Here is a 20,947-nt window from a genome sequence, read left to right as displayed (position 1 = left end):
GTGCTGCCATCTATAACTTGAAACTGAAAAAGTGAAGTTTACTGAAAAAAATCTAAGTTTTTGAATTCCAACCAGTTTTTTTTCTGATTCAAAATAAACCCAGAATGTTTGCTCCATCATTTCACGTCATGTTAATGAAGAAAGTAAGTAGTTAGGTAAAGAATTACAGCTCAAATATCAAATTCTTTAGTTCTAGAATAGCATCTCTTAAAACCCCCTTTTAAAACCTTTGAAAAACCTTTGGAATTCTATAAAACTCCTTAAAATGCAGTTATTTATTCAAATAATTCGTAGAAGCATTATTATTCACTTTTACACAGTTAATTTCGAGAAATTATCTTGTTTTTGTTGAAAAAACAGAAGTGGTACTATTCTTATTTCGCACCCTTTTTTCCATGTATTTGATCCTCAAAGTAAATTGCAACGTCCAAAAAAAGTAAACTTATGCTTGATTTATCCGTTAAACAGTTAAAATAAATGGTAGATGAAAATTTTGGTGATTTTCAATCATTCATATTTTAACAAGCAAAACACATAGTGGTACTATTCTTATTTCGCTCACTGTATTAATGCTATGAATGTTGTGAATCCGAATCAGTCAAAAATCAACCCAAGATCTTTCGAGCGTTGCCGAAAAAATAACCAAATCATAACGGGATAGTTTAAATTATTATTGTGAGTGAGTATTTTCAATTCTGGGGCAGAATTTAAATGTCTATCGCTAAAGCACTCATTTCTTGATATTAAAACAAAGTTAGTTTTAATACTAACTATCCCTTCTTGACTCTGAAAACTCTAAATGAACACAATAGTTATGACACTCAAAATCAAATTATTGTAGCAAAAATCTAGATTCAACATTCAAGCTGATTTTTCAAGTCCGTAGTATTTCATATTGTATTTCTGATTTACAATACCGTCATATAAAAAAACGGTGATTGATTGAGGACGAAAAAATGTAAAATGTAATTCTTAAAACTTCAATGCGTCTTCTTAATTGAAATTATTTAGTGAGTTTAATTTCCTTTTATTAAGAAAAACGATCAGGGTTAGAGATCATGAAAATTATAATTGAAATTTATTTTAACGTTATAACAAAACAAAAAAACAAATTGAATCTCTTCATAACAAAGGTTTTGAATTTTCTTGTTGTATCATATTCAACCGGAAATGATTTATATTAACGAAAAAATAGTTGAAAATTTTTTAGTTGCCATTCCATGATTACATGTCTGTTTTAAATTTGTTACTCTATGAAAAAAAAAACACAAAAATAAATTTTATGAATTCTTTAAAAACCAACCCCGCCTTAAAACGGAACTTACTTAAGTCAGCATAAAAACAAAGCCATTCATTATTTAAAGCTACATTTAAGAAAAACATGAGAGAACTGGAAATGGACCTATTTTTCGAATAACTATCACTTTGTCAGAAATCCTTGGTCCATGTAACTCCCACTTTTTTTCGATTTTTTTGGCGCCAATGTGTTCAGCGTAAAATCTTATCTATAAAAACGGAGGCGTTTTCTTTGTAACTCCATCATGTATAAACGAACGGTCGGAACAAAGTGATGTTTTGTATAATAGCCCCGAGAATCTCACTTTTTATGGAAGGGGGGCTCTCATACAAAATCAACCATTTTATGACGATTTTCATGAAAATTGATTCACATGTAGATTCACATGTAGATGAAACGTTTGGGAAAACGATTTAAGTAAAAAGTAAAACGAAGGTTACCGGGTCAGCTAGTTTTACATAAGAATCACTTATTCATGGCTAAGTTATGAAATAAAAAATGTTATGAATAACGAGAAACCGATACTAGAAAGATGAAGGAGCGCACTCTCTTCGGGTGCGTTTTCATAAGGCGAAACGCTGAAATTTCTCGAACTTTTCATCTTGAAATTCGAATATCTCCGGAATGGCGCCGCAAGTTTTTTAAGGCGCAAATTTTTCCACGGCGCAAATAAATTTCACGCTGAACACATCGGCGCCATAAAAATCGAAAAAAGTGGGGGCATTTCGAGATTATCGCATTTTAAGTTTTAATATACGAGAGTATTTGATTGGCAACACTGAACACAAAATTGAATAATGGCATTCGATTGCCAATAACTTAATCTTTAAAACAAAGATCTTACCTTATCTGTAGCTGCCAGGTTTCTGAGATATTCACAAAAGAAAATTGCTGTTTTTGGGAAAAAGGCGCAATTTTTTAGTTCTGGTTGCTATCGGAAAAGCTTCAAGTTTTTTTTGCCGAAATTTATCTATAAGAATAATTTATCAAATAAATATGATTGAGGCACAATTGGTCAAATTTTCTGTAAATATTGATAGTACTTATCAGCAGAACAAATCCTCCTGTGCCCCGCAATCCGTTTCTCAAATTATGATATTGATACAATTTTAAACGTCGATGTAATATTAGATAGAAGGTTGTGATATTACACAACATGACCTGTTCACATTGTGTACATAATTTTTATGTAATGTTTTCAGATAAAATGCTAAATAATACGTCGATTTAAAAATTACATCAGCCATCGTTACATTTTTGTTGCTGTGTATATAGATAAGAGGCCAAGGCAACCATACTCATTCAACGTAATTAAATGATTCAAGTAGCTTTATGCTTCAATGATCACATTGTAGGCTCGTCTATTTCATCTGAAGACCGAGGACTATGCTAAAACAAAAGCAAATTGAACAGACTGTGGTCGCCCACTCGTAAAGCTACTTAAACATTCCTCCAAATTGTGCCGCACAATTATTGTCACATCTCGTTACCGCAATCAAAAGCTGAAAATTGTTTTCGTTTTTTCTACTTTTTTCTCCATCTATCCCCACTCGCGTCTCGATTCTATTTATTCGACCAACCAACCAACTTTTACACCTTAGGCGTGTCTGGAATTCGAAAAATCCGGCGATGATTTGCACATCAATTTTCCCATCACCATCGGGACCGTTCCTTTCCGAATACCGAACAGCAACCTGCAGCCCCAGATCGGATATGGTAAGTGGTTCGATGGAGTGAATCTTCGTTCAAAATGTGCTGTCAGCAATTTTTTGGTTTTTTTTTTGTGTTTTTCGTTTCCAAATGGTTTGATTTTTCGATAGATAAATTCGGGTGCGGATTTAAAGAAGGATACAGTGTGTCTAATTTTAAAGCGACTCATCCGTCATAGTTCGATTATTTCAATTCAATTAGAGGAATGAGAAGTGAGACTTGAGAAGTGTGACATGAAACGTGAGAAATCAGGCGTAAGAAGTGAAACGTAGCAAAGTCTCACCTCTCATACCTCATGATTCATGTATCATATCACAGGTCTCATGTCTCAAGTATCAGGTCTCATGCCTTAGGTCTAAAATATCATTTTTCATCTCTCATGTCTCAGATCATAACTTCCATTCTTTATGTCTCAGGTCTCAAGTTTCATGTCTCATGTCTCATGTTTCATATCTCATGTCTCATGTGTCATGTCTAATATCTCATGTCTCACCAATCAAGCTTAAGAGCTCAGCTTGTCCAACTTCAAAAAGTTTTAAGTATTTTCATTGAAAAGGAATTTTCTTCTCGCAGATACCTTGTTCATTCACGAAACCCGTGTAAAAAACCTTGAGGAATCTTGAAAAATTACAAGTAAGAAATTTAAAAAAAAAATGTTTTCTTGATTCTTATCGCAGAAGTGGCAGTGGACCACGTGGAAGGTGGCATCTACATCGGGCCCGAATTTCTGCTCGGAGAGGTTTACGACGGATGTAACGTGAGCGATAACGAGCACCGGGATCTGGCCCCTCTCTATCGACCGACCTACCTGACGGTGGTCCGCAGTTCCGGCCAAAGATCGGCCCAAGTGGCGGACCGCACCAACCGCAAAAAGTCCATCTGCGACGTGGAAATAGCGGAAATCCATCGTAAATGAAATTCGGTTGCCGCCATCGGCTCCACCGGTTTGTCGATGGCGGAAGCTAGTGCGAGTGGCCGATTTCCGGGCGGTGAAAGCTATAGGTAATTTGGGACACAATAAATTTGTACTTACAAATTTTAATTGTTTTATTTTTTTTTTAAAGGAAAACATCACTCCAACTTGACCGCCGTCTACCAATAGTAAGGTACTAGCCCTTCTAATGAAAATGGGCACCCGATCTGGATTAATGATTGTGTTAGGTTTTAATGATAAAGTAAAAATGAGAGCACTAGCTAATGATAAGTAATGGAAAACATGTTAAGCGTTAAAAGCGAGTAACGTACCACCAATCGAAATTTAAGAAGTATCGTACTCTGATTGAGTAATCTAGTTCAACCCAAAGTCAATAGATGTAACTCAATTTAGTTTTGGAAACGTTATCAGGTGTAAACGTTCAATAAATATAGGCATATATTCTAGAGACTTCCAAACGGTTTCGTTACATCAACCAAGCGTTTTGATATCGTTAGAAACCGATCGTGTGAACATTTTTCCTACCAAACGTCATTAGCAGATGCGGTTGATAAACTGTTAGTAGTAAAAATACAATTAGATTTGTAACTTTTTAAAGGCTATCAAAGCAAAAAACACAACAAATATTAACAGAGCTTTACACCACGTGCCAATACAGGACCCTTCCTATCAGGATTCCATACATTATTGTATAGGTTTTATTCTTTCTATCAACTATTTCAGATGTTGTGTGTTATCTTGAAAAAAAAACTTACTACAGAGAACAGGTAAACTAGGTTTGGATTTTTAGATGAAAAACTTTTGTTTTTGATGCAGGATGCTGACATTCTCGACATGATCGATCATATTGCACTTCCAACCATATTTTTCGACGTAGATACGGCAACACGCGAAAAAAATTGTTACTTTAGCGCAGAAATCCTTATAAAAAGACATTTAGCGAAATCCCACAATCTGATTTAGAACAACTAAGTAGGCTTGCAAATGCTTTTGGAACACTTTTCTGATTAAAATTCAGTTCCTGAAAATGTTAAAAAAATCTATTCTATCCTTCTTTTAAGAAATGATTTAAAAAATCCAACCAGACTCTCTACAAGCTCCTACAAAATTACGAAAAAGAAAGTTTAATCATAACAAACTGAATACTGGTTTTAGCAAAACTTGAAATAATCCATCAAATTCCTCCTTGCTGGTTTCCTCTATTAAGGACATCTATTTGGATGCACATGTCTTAGCGTGCTTCGAATATTTAAGTGACAGGAAACGGAAGAGTAGGTACATGAATTCAGTCTAGTAGTTCCAAACAATTTCCACTGCTGATCAGGTCGAGACGAGGTCAGGTCAAGTTCGGAATCCGAAATCCAGGTTCAAGACGTTCAGCATCAGGATCTGAATCCGTAATCAGTACTAAATCTGGGATTGGAATCAGAAGCCGTAATCCGGATCCAGAATCAGTAAAAGACCTTGGATCTGGATTCCGTTTCTTGATTAAGATTTTTGAACAAAATCCGGAATCACGATTCAAATTCAAGATAAAGGTCATTACTAGGATCCCGGATCAGGATTTAAGATCAAGGATTTGGACCCGAAATCAGTATCTTCAGAATCTAAAATCAGAACATATCCCGGGATTATGGGTAAAAATTCAGGATAAAGGATCACAAGTATCAAGAATCCAGAATAGAATATTAAAATGAGTATCTGAGATAAGAACCAGCATCAGGATGTTGGATAATTTCCCTGAATTCGGGGACAGGATTCAAGATCCAGGATCAGGATCCAAGTCCGAGATCAATCATTTAGAGTCAGGGATCAGTTTCCTAAAGCAGAGTAAAGGACAAGCGATCATAAAAATATCGGGGCCCTGGTTCCTTGTTCAGAATTCGTATTCAAGGATCAAGCACTCGAAATCCGGAAACGGTATGATCAATATTTCTGAGTCCGGGTAAGGTCATAATCTGAGGTATGGATCCAGAATCAGAATCCAAACCAAATAAGGAGTTAAGATAAATTTCGGAATTAGGTTTCAAGATTCAGGATCAATGCCCAGTTTTCATGTGCGGGATCAAGTATTCGATATCCGAACTCAGAACCTGATCGGATTCCGGGTTGATTCAGGATCAGGATCAAGTATTCAGAGTCCAAAAGCAAGTTCTAAGAGGAAAGTATAAAATAAGGACTAGATTCCACGAGGTGCCAGGATACGCATTTAGGATTTTTGCGATAAAGATTCAGTAGTGCGTTTTAGAACCGATAGAATTTAAAAAATATTAAGTAAAATTGTTCAAGTCGGAATGGTCACAACCACAAGGTTCAAACTATAAGAGTCATTTTTTTTATTTATTTTAATAAATTTCATTTTCAAATCAAACCTGTTTATCTTTACTTTGTTGGTTAATGTTTATTAGAAAAAGGAAGGTGAAGAAATTATGTTAAAAAATGGTTATGAAGCAATAGAAAAGTTCACGAACGTTGTAGTTGTATTGTCATCATGTTTTTTCAACTGAAACTTTGTATGTTAAAGTCTATTAGCTGAGTATTTCTGCACCAATTGTCAGTGTGAGTAAACTAGATGGTAAGAGTGATAGAAAAAAACAAACAAAAATTTGTTAGGAAAATGAAGTTAACGTTTCGCCAAAGGAATACAGAAATCATTGTTACCCGGTAGTTTCTAAGTGGTAAAACAATTTTGGATGTGAGTAATAAAACCGTTAACCGTTTTTTCTATTCTTATTTCATGGCATTTTCGAAAGCAATTTGAATCCATGGTTATTGAAGAAAAAATGTCTTTATTTCGATTTCAATCAATCAATTATATAAATTTATCACATTATACTATTACATATGATTATTTACAATGACTAAATCAAAAGAACACAATATTTATTCAGGCGATAACATAAAAGGTACATGAGATGGACCAGGCTGGTCTATAGGCGGTCGCAAACTACAGCAAAATTGGAAAAACGAGAACTACCTAAAGTTGATTTTTTTTTTTCGTTGGATGAAGCTCAGTTCCGTTTCCCTCCGCTTCTCAACTCCTAGGATCTGATAACTATGTTTGGAACATGTTTGATTATTTTTTATTTAATTTGGTCATAAATTTAGAGTGGCAATTGGGTGTTTTAAACAGACTTTTTGTTTGTACCTTCCTCATCGAGCAATAACACGAGTTTGGATAGACAAATTACAAGATGTCCAACATTAAAATTAAAAAATGGGATCAAATCTCCCAATTTTCTGTTGCTATTGGTAGAATATTTGAGATTGCTGTCGAGAAATAGATTAACGAAATTTAATGATTTTCAATTGTTTCTTGAATTAGACTTTCACTTCTTCATTGTGTTTAATTTTTAATCGGTTATTGGAAAAAATATAGTGATTTCAGATGTTTTGCAGAATGAGCAAACCGCAATAATTGCAAGCCTTTGCAATGTTCTCCAACGATCGAATCTATTATCTATACTATTTGCTAGTTCCACTGTTCAATACTTTATTGGAAACAAGTGAAATTTTCATGCACTAATTTCGTATAGAAATTAAACTCAAACAATCACAAATGTATTAAAAATTATATTTTACAAAATATACAAATAACCGCAAATAATCAACACCTATCTATAAACGTCTAGAAAATAAAATTTTACAGTGAAATGAGAATAAAATTTTGTTAATATAAAAACAGTTTGAATTGCGAATTCGGAATCCAAAATGTTTGGAATGAACTCCGATTTTCACCAATTTCCCGTAGAAAATACGAGATTTTCCTTATGGAAGTGTTCACGCTGTCGTGTCTAAAGAAAATCGTCATTATACAGCTAACTTGTCCTAACATGCTAAACGCTGGGGACAGCCCGTCGACAAGCGTTTCTTCGAGGAAAAGTTTTTTTTTAATATCATCTAGAGAACAACTAGGCTTCGCTTACGCCATTGCTATACGCGGAATGTCCATTATATTTGCTACTATCGTTATCGCTATTACTGCTGCTGCCATTACCATTATTATTACTACCGCTACTGCTGCTACTACTACTACTGCTATTAGTATCGGCAATCCCATCGCTAGAAATCGCGGCCGCTGGAGGACTTTCTATGGGCTCTGCAGAACTTTGGTTGGCTGGTTCTTCGCTAGCCATGGTCGTTGTGGAGCTCCCACTACTGGCTGCAGAGCTCGAAGATGCGCTATCAATGCTGGCAGTTGCGGAAGTTGATGGAAAGACTATGTTTCTTCGAACCACGTTGGCAGCCATCGTTGCCATGGTGCTAATGACGCTGGTGGAAGATGAAGTTGAGGCCTGCGGATTGCTGCTGTTACTGCTGCCGTTGCTACTACTTTCGCCGTTTGAGAGTGCTGAAAGATCAACGAACATGTAAACTAATGGTTTTGTTTTTAGTTTCGGTATATATTTTACCTTCATTGTTGTTTGTGCATTTTGGAGAAACATCCATGCTTTTCGTCTTGGTTCGACACGTGTTGTACGCTCCACAGTGTGTACACTTTAACCCAACAACATGGAATTTAACTGTAGATTCCTGTAAAATTGCTGGTTAGTAGCAGATCGTCGATATAAAATATAACCATACTCACCTTATGACAATCCTTACACAAAATATCTACTCGATAATTTTCGTATTCCTTTGGCATCGGTGTGGCTGCTACTTCTGAATCGAGATATTCCCACAATTGGTTCATGTCCATCATGGAAGTTTGACAGGTGGGGCACGCATAATGACCCGAAGATAACTACAAACAAAACAAATGGAATCAATTGGACTATCATCCTCAAGTCTTCATCTCACAGTACTCACCAATTCTTCGAAACATGTTCTATGCAGCAAATGTCCACAGTCCGGAATGTGACAAGGTATCCGGGATGTATGAATATCGTCCAAACAGACAGGGCAGTTTGATCTTGATACATTTTCAACGCACTGAAATCAAAAGTTTGCATCAAAAAATTTCTCAATAAGTACTTATAAATATTGAAAACTCACCCTATGCCCATCGATCTGAAGCTGCAGGGGCAAACACATGTTGCAGACTTCACAGTGGAAGAACCGACCTCGTCCTCCCACACGACAAATGCCACAACCATCACAGTGGTACTGGTTTCGATCCTCATCGTCAAAGAGATTGCACACTAGACACGTATACTAGAGGGAGAAAAAAAAAACAAAAAAAAAACCTTGCGATCATTTCGCCACAGTCACTCGACAATCGCAAGCTTACCCGTCCAAATCGTACTCCACATTGCTCACATTCCGCCTGCACCTTCTGCCGGGTGTTGCACTCGGTACAGATCAATTCCGTTACTGTTTTACGGTTGAAGAAGTGTGTTTCGTTCTCGTCGTGACAGTAGCGGCACATGTAGAACTTGTTGCAGCAAGGAGTCTACGGAAGGGCGCATCAGATCAGAAAACAAAATCAATACATAAGGTTCGTTTTGGACACAAATTTTCTTTTCCACCAGCTTTTTGTACAATTAAATTACACAGGTCATATGAAAAGAAATTTAGTTGTTATTAACTTAAAAGTTAAAAAAAGGCCTTTTTTAGGTCCTTCTGTGGCAATCGCAAAAAACCTACCCGGACAAGTCACTATTTTTTCTGCTGAAGTAGCCGCTTTACTACTAGCTTTGCGTCATATCACATCTTCTGGAAACGCTGTTATTTTTACCGATTCTGCCAGCGCGTTAAGTGCTTTGCAGAATCCAAAAAATCGACACCCTTGGATTCAAAGAATTCAAAAACTCCATCCAACAAATGTATCTTTCTGCTGGATACCAGGTCACTCTGGTATTCGTGGCAATGAAGAAGCGGACAAGTTAGCTGCACTCGGCCGTGATGAAGAATCAGATCCTATCAATATTCCTGCTTCGGACCTACATCTGTGAGTCAAAAACAAAATTTGGGAAACATGGCTGAACACCTGGCGAACGAACAGAAACCTAGCATTGGCCAAAATCAAAGGAGAACCTTTCATCTGGAACGACCGAGAAATTAGACAAGAGCAAATCGTTTTGTCAAGGCTAAGAGTAGGACACACAAGGCTAACTCATCGTCATACCATTGAAGGAAGAGCCGTCCCAAATTGTGAGCACTGTAACTGTAGATTGAATGTGGAACACATCATCGTAGAATGTCCCGGTCTCCATGGTATCAGAGAATCACATGACATCGATAAATCTATCCGCAACGCACTATCAAATGACCCAGCAAACGAAGAAAAATTATTAAGTTTTTTAAAAGAATCGTGTATTTACGACGAATTGTAATCCTTTTGTACGAATTTTAAATCTTCTAGAGGCGAACCAGCCTGTGGCTGAAAACCTCTCAAATAAAGAAGAAAAAAAAAAAAAAAAAAAAAAAAAAAAAAAAAAAAAAAAAAAAAAAAAAAGAAGGCCTGCAAGAAAGCTACAAAAAATGTAGTAAGTATACAAGGGATAACTTTCAAAAAACAAAAGTAAAATTTTTTAGAAAATTGACAACTGTACTCGAGCAGACTTTTAAAGCAGAATATTACAATCCTTTCGATATCACAGTTATGCAAAGCGTATGTTTTATTCAATTGATTGATTGAAGTGCGTTTATTTGGAGGGGTTTCATTTAATAATACTTCGTTTAGCCAACGTTTTTCTATGCATTTTGAGAGCACAACAATGCCAAATTTAGGATGTTTGATGGTTTATTCCACAATAATCATTATGAATAGCATATTCCAAAAACTCAAATATCTAGCAATGCTAAAGGACGAACACGAACTTATTGCGACACATTCAACAGGGCATAACTTTTTTACCATTGGGTCAAAATCAACCAAATTTTGCACACTTTCTCATTGATGTGTATTGTTTACGTGCTGTTAAACTCGAAGTCCTGTTTTTCGATTCAACGAAAATGGAGGTGAACCAACGCGTGTCGAGAGAACAAATTATTTCCAAACACCTGAAATTTCCTGACCTGTCGCACCGGCAGTTGAGAAAAATGTTGAACATTCACCATTCAACCGTCTTCAGAGTGTTAAAGCGATTCCAGGAGCGGTTGACGTTCGTCCACGGCAAAGGGGCTGGAAGAAAACCAGGACCGGAGAACAAAAAGACGAAGGGGAAGGTGAAGCGATGATTAAAGCAAATCACAATGTCTCAAGCCGTGATTTGGCTAAAAAGATCGGCATGTCTCAGAGCTACGTCCAGAATTCAAAAGAGATGAACTACATACATACAAGGTACAGAACTTCCCAAACCGCGATGAGCGGCAACAATCTACGGCTAAAATTTGGGCACGGTAGCTCTACGAGAAGATGCCGACAAAATATGGCTGCTGTGTGATGAACGACGAAACGTATATAAAAGCCGATTTTCAGCAAATTTCGGGGTTGGAGTTTTTCACCGGCAAGAGCAAGTTTGATGTGGACAACAAATTTAAGAGGAAGAAAATGTCGAAGTTTACCTCAAAATATCTCGTTTGGCAGGCCATCTGCTCCTGCGGACTGATGAGTGAGACTTTCGTGACAAAGGGCACAGTAAATGACGAGATCTACAAATCTGAATGCCTGGAGAAGCGCCTTTTTGCCGTTCTTTCAACAGCACGACGAAGCTCCACTATTTTGGCCAGATTTGGCTGCATGCCACTATTTTAAAAGTGTCTTGGAGTCTGGAGTGGTATTAGGACAATTCTGTCCGAAGAACATGAACCCGTCAAACTGTCCGGAGCTGCGCCCGGTGGAACAGTACTCGGCAATAATGAAGGACAATTGTCAAACGCCCCCAACCCCCTCCCCCCCCCTTCGAATTTTTCAACCCCGAGGGGGGAATAAATAATGTTTGATGTGTTTTATGTAAATTTCGATTACAAGACCCTAAAACAAATTTTTCGAAGATAAGAGTTATTTCACCTTTTGTATTCATGATTTTATTGAATTTTTCGTTAAAAAACTTGATTTGTAGGTTTTGTGCAATGATATACTATGCCGCATTGTTGCATACAAGATTTCGTGCAATTTATTTGTTTTTCGCATTATTTTTTACTGTCCATCCTCCCCCCCCCCCCCCCCCCCCCCTCCCCACTCGCGATGTTCCAATTCCGAGTGACAAAAGAAGGATTTGAAATTTGTCCCGGCCTAATTTTTGAAGTAAATATATGTATAAAACTACCCTAAAATTTTGATTTGATTCTAAACATTATAAGAAAATTGGCATGACATTTTCGGTGTCGCAATAATTTCGTGTTCGCCCTTTATGAGAAAAAGATGAGTAATGTATAAAAGGGCCCCATTTGACCATATTTGACAAAATAGTCTATTGCTTTATCCTTAGCTACCTTAAGTCGAAACCAAGACCCCTAGATGCCTAATAGACTACGTTATTTATTTATTTATTTATTTATTTTTTCCTCGGACAGGGAAAGCCCGCTGGAGTTAAATTTAAGTCTTCTGATTGAACATAACGCAAAAATCATTTTTCTAAAATGTTGTATATGCGTTAGATGGACTGTTCTCCAAGAAAAGGCTGCCCAGTAAAAGGTTGCCGTTTTAATACATGCAGAAAATAATAGCTCCTAAATGGTTTCCTTGAGGCACACCGGAAGAGGCAGAGAACTGCTTGGAGAAAGTGTCTCCCGTGCGAACTGGCAATTTACTACCAGTTAAGTAACTGCGGAATTAGCCAAGTAAAGATCAACAGAAACCTAAAAATCAAAGCTTCTTAATGGTAATTCTGTGGTTCACCTAGTCAAAAGCAACGGTTAAATCGGTATAGACATCAGTTTGAGTTTTGGCACCAAAACTGTCATATATAAAGAAAATGAACCTCGGTAAGATAATTGTGGAGCGTTTGGGCATAAATTTGTGCTAATCATTGGAAATGGTATTCTTACAGGATGAGGAAAAGGGATCCAGGACCATATGTCTAGGATTCCACAGTAATTGTTGATAGCATTTCTGACCCTTTTTTATGGAATAAAGTCATAAGGCATAAAGCCGTTTGGCATCAAATAAAAAAAAATGCCTTTACATATTTACTTTTGACATGTTTTAATAGTGTTGGATAAACCTAAGAGATGAATCCATCCTAAAATCATGGATCAAAACTTTGAAGAAGCCTCCTCACGCTGCGCGTTTTAACTAAAATAATGTATGGATGATGTATGGCTAGGAGATTTGCGTAGGCGTAGGATTTTTTTTTGTGGACTGTAAACATTATATGCTTCCTTCGACAGTGTAGGGAACGTAGCCCTATCGAGCGAAGCATTAAAGATAAGCCGAACCGAAGTGCTTGTTGTTATTTCGAAAGGAACACCTTCTTCATTTGTCGCAGTTCAGCCCTAACGCAGGGAATTCGGTGAATCCAGTATCTTCAAGCGATGCCAGTAAGGGTAGATGAAACCGGAAACGATTCCGTAAAGAGCCGATTGATAACAGTTTGGTGTAAATGACAGTAAGTATTTGAATTTCAGCAATCAGTGTAGCAAACTTTTACATCTCCAAAGATAATAACTACAAAATATTCCTATCCTATGTAGGTAGATGCATATAATTTGGGAAAGTGATGAGAATTAAAAAAAAACAATACAGGCATTTATCCAATTTAGTGATTATGAAGGAAATAAATCACACACGCTGATTATAAATTTATTATGCATACTCCATAATATCCATATATCTTCCTTCCCAAAATGTATTAAATAAACTTAATCGCAGTGTCATGAAAAACATCAACAAAATACCAATACTTACCACAAATTTGGCACGTCGTTTATAGTGAGCACATCCTACGCGTTTCTCCTCCTTTTCCGGTGTCGTATCGACCTGCTGAGATTTCTGACCATCGGAAGTTGCCATGATTATGGTATTTCTCCGGGCTCGAACACCCGTTTCGTGGGAATGGTACCTAGGCACCACCAGATTTGCTCCCAGCTTTACCAATTTTTTGGGTTGATGACACTTCCTGTCGATATGATGCGGTTTACTTTTTCGAGGGTGGAGCAAGATTTTTTGCGAAACAATCCAAATTCAGTTAAACGCACACAATTACTACCCGAGAGATACACACGAGTTGAAAGTTGGGGACCGTGGTTGATACCCAAAAAAAAATCTCTTCTTCAAACGACCCTCAAAACAGGTTTCTCTTCAAAACAATTCGACATCTTAGGTCGTTTTTTCTCTTTTTGAGTTTTTATGTTATGGACCGGCACAAATGTATTCAGCAATTATTATTCTGGTACGTCATCAAGAACGACCCGAAAAGTACGATTTCAAAGAACAAATATCGGTATATTGCTTGTTATCAACCCCTTGATACTTTCCACACCTCACCAGAATATCCAATTTAAGATGATTTCACTTTCACGACAGTCTGACTCAGTCCGTCATTTACCAAATGGAAGCGAAAACGCACCAAAATATTGCGAAGCACTAGAAAATCTTTCCGTTTTCTATATTCACACAGTTTCGGTTACTAAAACGATACGCACCCCGACATTATGACTTTTCGATATGAATTTTGATGAATGAATCCAGTTTTTTCCTTAGCCGTTTTCCTTCCAGAAAAAGAAAGTGAAATTTTCAACTCCAGTCTCGAAGTCGATTTTCTTTCTTCTACACCACTCGCTCTCTCTCGACGGACTTTAGGCGTAGAGGGGCAAACCTGCGGAATACCTTTCGGATTGAGTGAGCTACACAATGCGATCTGCTCTTTCGTGTGCGCGATTGCCAACCTTAACTGATGTGTACTCTGCAGACTGTATAGGCTGCAGCCAGCAGTGGGCAAACGATGCTGATGATGAGGATGGTTGGTAACCAGCTGTACGTATGGGCTTTTTTGCTGTGATGTTGCTTTTCGACGGGGATCTCTTCGATTCCTACTGCCGCATAAGCGTGGACACAACAAAATAAAACTTTTGATGCTATGCTGCTACCACTACTGCTGGCAGGTAGACCATGTTTAAGATCTTGGGACACATTTGCGTGCAAATGCCACGGAGCACGTCGTGCTGAACTAAGTTGTTTTTTTTTACTTTAGGTGAATACGTCGCTTTTTCTGATGCTGACGGAAAAGCGCAGTGTTGGCAGCTCAAGAAACAAGAGAGTTGTAGAAGCACATTGGATTTGATCTTAAAAGTTCCATAATATTAAGGATTGTCAAAGGGTCAATACCTCGGTGTACGCGAAGATTTCTGAAATTATAAGAAAATACAACATTAGGTAAATATTCGATCAAATACAAAAACAAAACGTACAGAAGAGGTCAAAATTGGTTTACTCCAAGCCCCCAAATTATTTTCGATTCCTTATAGTTTTCGGTTTCTCATCTTTTGATCTCGCACAACCGAGACATATTCCCCCTTATTCTGCGCCGCGCGTGAGGTGACGATAGTCGAGTCGAGTCGGAGTCACATGAGTCTTGTCATCTTATTCCCGAAGCCGACAGCAAATATGTAAACTACTAGATTAGGATAAGATCTCAAAAAGTTCATTCTAAAAGACGTTTCTCACCTAAAGCGACTACTGGAATCGGGTGACTAGGGTGAATCGACTATCGTCACCTCACGCGCGGCGCAGAATAAGGGGGTTAACTTTACATTACAGTTTAACATATTTCGCCAACCTACACATTCATCAGAAATTCAGTAAAAATATTTATTTGCTCGGCAAAAACGGCAAAAACTACCGAATTTTCGGTAATACCAACGATACCCATTTCTTAAAAACCACCGAATTCCAGAATGACCAAATGTGGGACCATATTAAGAGATATCAGCGATCGTGTTTAAATGATTTTTTCAATTCATCTCTGAACAACTTTTTTACTCAACTTGTAACAACATACGAAACAAAGTTTAAAAAAAAAATTTTTTTAATCGTAGGTTTGTTATTAAGGCATTTTACATTTGAAAATTACTAAATTTAAAACTTTGGAGGCAAAGGTTTGAAAGGCCTCAAGTTTGATATGAAATGATAAGCTTAGCTTAGCTTGATTGACTACTCATATTGGATATAAGGTGATAATATTTACATTGTATGAATAAGAAACTACCAATAATTCTTTGCTAGTTTTCAATTAGTTCGAATAAGTTTATATAGTTCTAAAGTATTTGTGAAAATGCGCGAAGACAAGTTTATTTTTCAGCTGGACCAGAATAAAATTATTTATACCAATCGGAGTATTCAATTCGCTATATAATATTATTTTTAATCATGCTTTAGACACATTTATTACTTCTCCTTTGTTTTGTTAATGCGTAAAAGCATAAAAATTACTTTCGAGAAAACACGCATGAAAGTTTTTGCGCTGCGTGGTTTTTCAAAATATCTCGATAAGTTGTAGTGTTCGATCTTGCTCAAAAGTATGAAGCCAAAATTTAAAATTTTTAAAAAGTTCACCGAATATAGTTTAAGATATGGATAATTTTTAGTTTGTTATAATTTATTATATAATTTCTTTATTTGAAAAAGTTTGTTGTCGTTTTACACATTTTTTTCCTTTTTTGTATAAGTTATATTTTTTTTATTTTAATAGGCAATAAATTAACGATATGAATTATTAATATGTGATCATCTTAAAATTTTAAACATCTGACAAGGATTATTAAATAAATAAGTTAATTTACAAAGATTGAGGGACATTTTCAAATGATTTACTCCCTCACAATGTACTCTCTCGAACTATTAAAATTAACAATACAAAATTTTGAATAATTTGTTTCGCAATTCAAAACTATTCAGGCAACCATCCCTAACATCTGGCATCTTTGATTTAGCTCACCCATACTAATGCATTCTCTACGTACCAACGATACCGACACACGCATACAGCCGAACACCCACCTCAAGTTGGAATCTCTTCGATACGCAAAGGATGAAAATTTTCACTTTCTAATCCGAACATGCCCAAGTATTTCCGCAGTTTAGCTATCTTCCAAAACGAATTTCCACTTACCTCAAACGACTTCAGCTGCACTGGGACTTTCTGTTCACTAAATGCATAATTCTGGATGGCAAGCGGCGTGTTTACTTCGTTTACTTAGCCCGTTGACCGGAGTTAGGTTGCGGACAATTTCCGATTGAAGACGAAAGTTTCGATTTTCACCACTAACAATTCACGACTGGCTCGACTCGCTCGGCTCCATTCCATCTCCATCCATGCCCGCATGCCATAGTTGTGTGCGTGTACGAGTTTGAAATTTGGGAGAGCCGGACAGCTGGTGAGAAGCTTTCGATTTCGCTCACGGCAGCGTGCTTTTTCGTTTATGCATTTTGACGTTTAAAAACTAGGGATGTCAAGCCCCCCGTATTTATCGACCATAAATTAATGAGCTTTCGAGACTGTAGTTAAACTGTTGTTCAGTGATTTGATTCAATATAATAATATTCGTTTGATCTATCTACAAAGATCATGAAGAATAAATATTTTCATTTGAAACAAACCACAAGACATTACCTTAAAAACATGCAAACTTGTTGAATCAAACTTCACGAAGGATTTTTAAAAAGCTCTTATAAATGTACGATCATAACAAATTTATTCTACAGATAGATGTCGATATCCAAACTAGACCAGTAAAAAAGTTAATAAATTTAATCGAAAATGTCATTCAAAAAGTCACTCTAAATCCTTATTTAAAAACAAATTCTCAAAAGTACACTATAAAATACCCACAACCGAGGTAATGACATTATTTTCTAACAGGTTTTTTGACTCTTGAAAGCTAACATCGTTTACCGGAATAAGCCATTTATTCCTAACCGCGGTCATGTAACAGCGGTTTTTAATTATAACTTTATCAAGGAGCAGCTCTTCGTTCAGAGTTTAAAAAAGGGACTCATTCTGCACGACACGAAACGTGAGATGACTCAAAATACCCGCTTATAAAACAAATTTTTTTGTGATAGATTTTGAGATTCCATGCCATCTGGTCTTTTTTGTTGAGACACGCATTCAGGCTTTTTTAATCTTCATTTTCGGATTTCCACTTATAAGACGTTCGCGAATCTGGAAACAAAATATATTTATACCTTCAAAATAAAGTTGCCTTAATATTCTAAATGATTTCGAGATGCTTTGGTACTACATATTTCAACCCATATTACTTGTACTATTTTTAATATAGATTTGTCCGAACCTACAATGACATCTATCCTTTTTCAACTTTTAACTTGGCTGCAAACTATATATAGAATAAGTCTCAAATGTTTACCAAAAATTCACTTTTAATATGCAATCAATAGAGTATTATCTACTTTCAAACTGCTACGAAAAAGAAACAAACCCGAAGCCTTAGTTAACTTTTTGCTCTTTGTCGGCACGTTTGGTTTGAGCTTTTCTATTTTTTGCAATAAGTACACCAACCCCGTAAAGAACGATCCACAGAACGTACCCAAAATGGTACACCGAATTGTAGTAGTACCATATTTTGCCGATCGTCAGCAACAGGAAAGCTGTTCCCAGATATCCCAACGAGAAGAACTTCATGAACCAGCAAATGACGTTCAGAACCCGACGCTTGGTACCGGTCGCATCCTTGATGAACAGTTTCACGTAAAGATCCTCGATCGGTAGATAGAACGGGGCTCCACAGATACAGAAGTAGTAACCGGCATACACTCCGTGCCAGATGGCCGAAACTACCAAGGTGGCCAGGGTGCGATAAGCTTTGCTCGGGAAGCGCTTGTACACGTACATGGCCATCCAGTACTGTACACACATGTTCCAGTACTTCATGGCCTCCCGGAAGGTCCAGCATTTTTCCGTATTGATCACGTCGATGTTACGCACCGTTTCGAAGTCGTATTCCTGAGCGTCGAGGTCGCTGCTGTGAATGCAAAATAAAAATAAATTCTTAATCAAATTACGAAGTAACGAAGCTTATACGTTAAACTTCAAATTCTAGTAAATTGAGAAGTTCAGATAATATGAAATTTTTCAACTTATAAATATTTAGTAATTTCATCTGAAAATACCTAACGTAAGCAGTGCAATCCTTAGCGGGTCCATGGCCGCTCTTGTTCTGGCAAATCTTCGGATAAGCCCCGAAACCTGCCATGGTGCAGACACACTCGCTCAGCAGAATACCGGTGTAGATACGCATCCGGAAAATGAAGAACGTGGGCCAGGTGTACATCAGTCGGTAGAAGAATGATCGCTCTTCATAAAATTCGGTAGATGTGGCGTACTGAAATGAGCCGAAGAGAGAAAAAAACATTAGCATTAATCCCGTTGGCTTCCTGTCAAATAATTTGAAACGAACATCAAGTGGCCAAATGTACGAAACGAGTAGAAATAATCCCGCGTAAAGAGGGATCACTTTTAACTTTTCCAAAGTGACACCAACGCAATCCGCTTTGGTACTGAACGGAAGATATATGGCATCCCGATAAGTCTTGAAGGTATAGTATGGCCCAGTCAGAACGCCCACATAGTTGAACGCATAATGCAGCACATCGAGCATGTCGATTTTGAGTAAAGCCTTCTCGTTTTCCGTCAATGGTTCTTCGATCGCTTGCGGTGAGCTATCATCCTTTTTGGATACTTGTCCAAGACCTTTAGATTTCTGAAATGCTGAGTTGACTTCGAACGCCAACCCGACCAGTTTCAAAGTCAAAATCATTATAATCATATTGGCATGGCCAGGCGGTGCTTCGAATCCCAAGTACGTCATCGAACGGAAGAAAAATAAGTATCCGAACATGAAGCCGAAAGCAATGAGATGACACGATCTATAATTAGATTAAAAGAAAGCGTTAAAAAAAAAATGAAATTTTCCATGAGCTGACAATCGCAGCTTAGTTGCTTGTTCCAGCCTTATTCTTACTTTCGGTTAGCGAAGATAATGATAAGGGAAGTGACTAGATAACAGAACAACATGTGCAGAGTGTGGAAACCGGAAACGGAAAGAATCACCAGTAGCCCAAAACCGGTGCCGATCCATTTTTTCTGTTCTTTGTCATGGAACTTTTTGTAGAACTGTCCAAATCCGATGCAAGACCCGAGCAGCACCAGATAGATGATGTCGTCCTTCATGGTGCCCTGGTTGAATGCTACGTGTAACTTATTGGATGTAGATCGACATCAGCAAACTGAAATTCAAACGAGACGCCAATTATTTTTGAATTGCGTATTGAATATCACAAGTGTTATTTACCTACCTGCTTACAAACAACTCCTGTTTAAAAATAAAAGGTTAATTGCCCACAGCCGATGCACGAATAGTGTTTTTTTAAGGAGCTCGCTGATTTTGGAAGGGAGATAATGCTGTACAAAAACTGTCACAACGCAGCATAAAAAGCTCCCGTTGTACTAAAATATGTTTACACGCTGTTTAAAATTTAAATTGATTGGTTTAAAAATAAAATGAAACTTTTATTTTCAATTTGTAAATAAACAATAAATTGAATGAATGAATATCGCTGTTCGAAATTTTTACAATGCCTTATGATATTCTGGATAAATTCTTGCAACTGAGTCTTTATGGAATCTATATGTGCTTTTTGGATAATTTTAAATTTACATATACCTACATATTGTTTTGTTTTGAAATTCAAGCAGACTTCATACATCCAGGAAAACCTCATCCTCGATATATGAGTTCAATAATGAGATGATGCAAATCATTCAACTGATTAATTTTCGGTTTTTGAAGAAATATACAAAAAGTACATACAGTACGAATACTTCTTTTACCCTCAGTTTTAAGAACTGAAAGCAAGATAAGTTAAACAGAAAGATTTCTCTTTAGAACTTTAGATATAGAAAACTGACTTTTTAAATGTTGCAATTCACATTCATAGTAGTTTCCAATCAGAAACGTCAATGCTTCTCTCTTGTCTTGTCATCGTCGAAAAAGCTTTCAAATCGAACTCACCCACACCATCACGTTCAACTTTGCATGCTCTCCATGCTTTCATATTTTTTTCTCACGTTCTCGCGTATGAAAACTGCACAGCTGCACAGCACAAGAGCACAACATCGAGCATAATTTCGGAGAGATGGGCGACGTTGATGCCTGATGCC

General features: G+C 37.0%; 3 protein-coding genes across 15 annotated transcripts in view; 1 reads left to right on the top strand and 2 right to left on the bottom strand.

The window, feature by feature from the left end:
* Positions 1-6,972, top strand: part of LOC129748874 (arrestin domain-containing protein 3-like) — a 129,397-nt gene extending 122,425 nt beyond the window's left edge. For all 12 annotated transcript variants that reach the window (XM_055743653.1, XM_055743648.1, XM_055743654.1 and 9 more), the window contains exons 8-10: positions 2,899-3,013; positions 3,685-4,009; positions 4,072-6,972. In XM_055743653.1, the coding sequence (XP_055599628.1) occupies positions 2,899-3,013; positions 3,685-3,923 (354 nt within the window). In that variant the 3' untranslated portion in view covers positions 3,924-4,009; positions 4,072-6,972. The remainder of the gene's footprint in view (positions 1-2,898; positions 3,014-3,684; positions 4,010-4,071) is intronic.
* On the bottom strand, positions 6,711-17,030 carry LOC129748873 (RING finger and CHY zinc finger domain-containing protein 1). Its single transcript, XM_055743641.1, has 8 exons — positions 16,877-17,030; positions 13,675-15,113; positions 9,172-9,333; positions 8,937-9,095; positions 8,751-8,873; positions 8,530-8,685; positions 8,354-8,474; positions 6,711-8,292 (listed from the first exon to the last, which is right to left on the bottom strand). Exons 2-8 carry the CDS (start codon positions 13,777-13,779, stop codon positions 7,853-7,855), a joined length of 1,266 nt encoding a protein of 421 aa, XP_055599616.1. The 5' UTR covers positions 13,780-15,113; positions 16,877-17,030; the 3' UTR covers positions 6,711-7,852.
* Positions 17,031-17,926: 896 nt separating this feature from the next.
* Positions 17,927-20,220, bottom strand: LOC129746028 (lysophospholipid acyltransferase 7). Of its 2 annotated transcripts, none has more exons than XM_055739448.1 (5): positions 20,079-20,220; positions 19,749-20,013; positions 19,185-19,653; positions 18,898-19,109; positions 17,927-18,749 (listed from the first exon to the last, which is right to left on the bottom strand). In XM_055739448.1, the coding sequence occupies exons 2-5, from the start codon at positions 19,955-19,957 to the stop codon at positions 18,215-18,217; spliced, it is 1,425 nt and encodes a 474-aa protein (XP_055595423.1). In that variant the 5' UTR covers positions 19,958-20,013; positions 20,079-20,220; the 3' UTR covers positions 17,927-18,214. The 2 variants fall into 2 exon arrangements, with proteins under 2 accessions (XP_055595423.1, XP_055595422.1); XM_055739447.1 differs by having other exon boundaries at positions 20,083-20,220.
* Between the last annotated feature and the right edge of the window lie 727 nt (positions 20,221-20,947).

The sequence above is a fragment of the Uranotaenia lowii genome, chromosome 2, assembly GCF_029784155.1.
Source record: "Uranotaenia lowii strain MFRU-FL chromosome 2, ASM2978415v1, whole genome shotgun sequence".
NCBI classification, from domain to species: Eukaryota; Metazoa; Arthropoda; class Insecta; order Diptera; family Culicidae; genus Uranotaenia; species Uranotaenia lowii.
Note: the sequence above shows the minus strand (reverse complement) of the source record. Positions and strands in the feature narration are given on the sequence as shown.

What these genes read in the sequence shown, in the direction of transcription:
- LOC129748873 (XM_055743641.1), bottom strand. Translation starts at nt 13,779, where the DNA reads ATGGCAACTTCCGATGGTCAGAAATCTCAGCAGGTCGATACGACACCG. An exon ending in GTGGAGTACGATTTGGACGG is followed by an intron (nt 9,096 to 9,171) that starts GTAAGCTTGCGA and finishes TTCTCCCTCTAG; the next exon opens with TATACGTGTCTAGTGTGCAA. An exon ending in TGTGTAAGGATTGTCATAAG is followed by an intron (nt 8,475 to 8,529) that starts GTGAGTATGGTT and finishes GCAATTTTACAG; the next exon opens with GAATCTACAGTTAAATTCCA.
- LOC129746028 (XM_055739448.1), bottom strand. Translation starts at nt 19,957, where the DNA reads ATGAAGGACGACATCATCTATCTGGTGCTGCTCGGGTCTTGCATCGGA. An exon ending in ATTATCTTCGCTAACCGAAA is followed by an intron (nt 19,654 to 19,748) that starts GTAAGAATAAGG and finishes ATCTAATTATAG; the next exon opens with ATCGTGTCATCTCATTGCTT. An exon ending in CGTACATTTGGCCACTTGAT is followed by an intron (nt 19,110 to 19,184) that starts GTTCGTTTCAAA and finishes GGCTCATTTCAG; the next exon opens with TACGCCACATCTACCGAATT.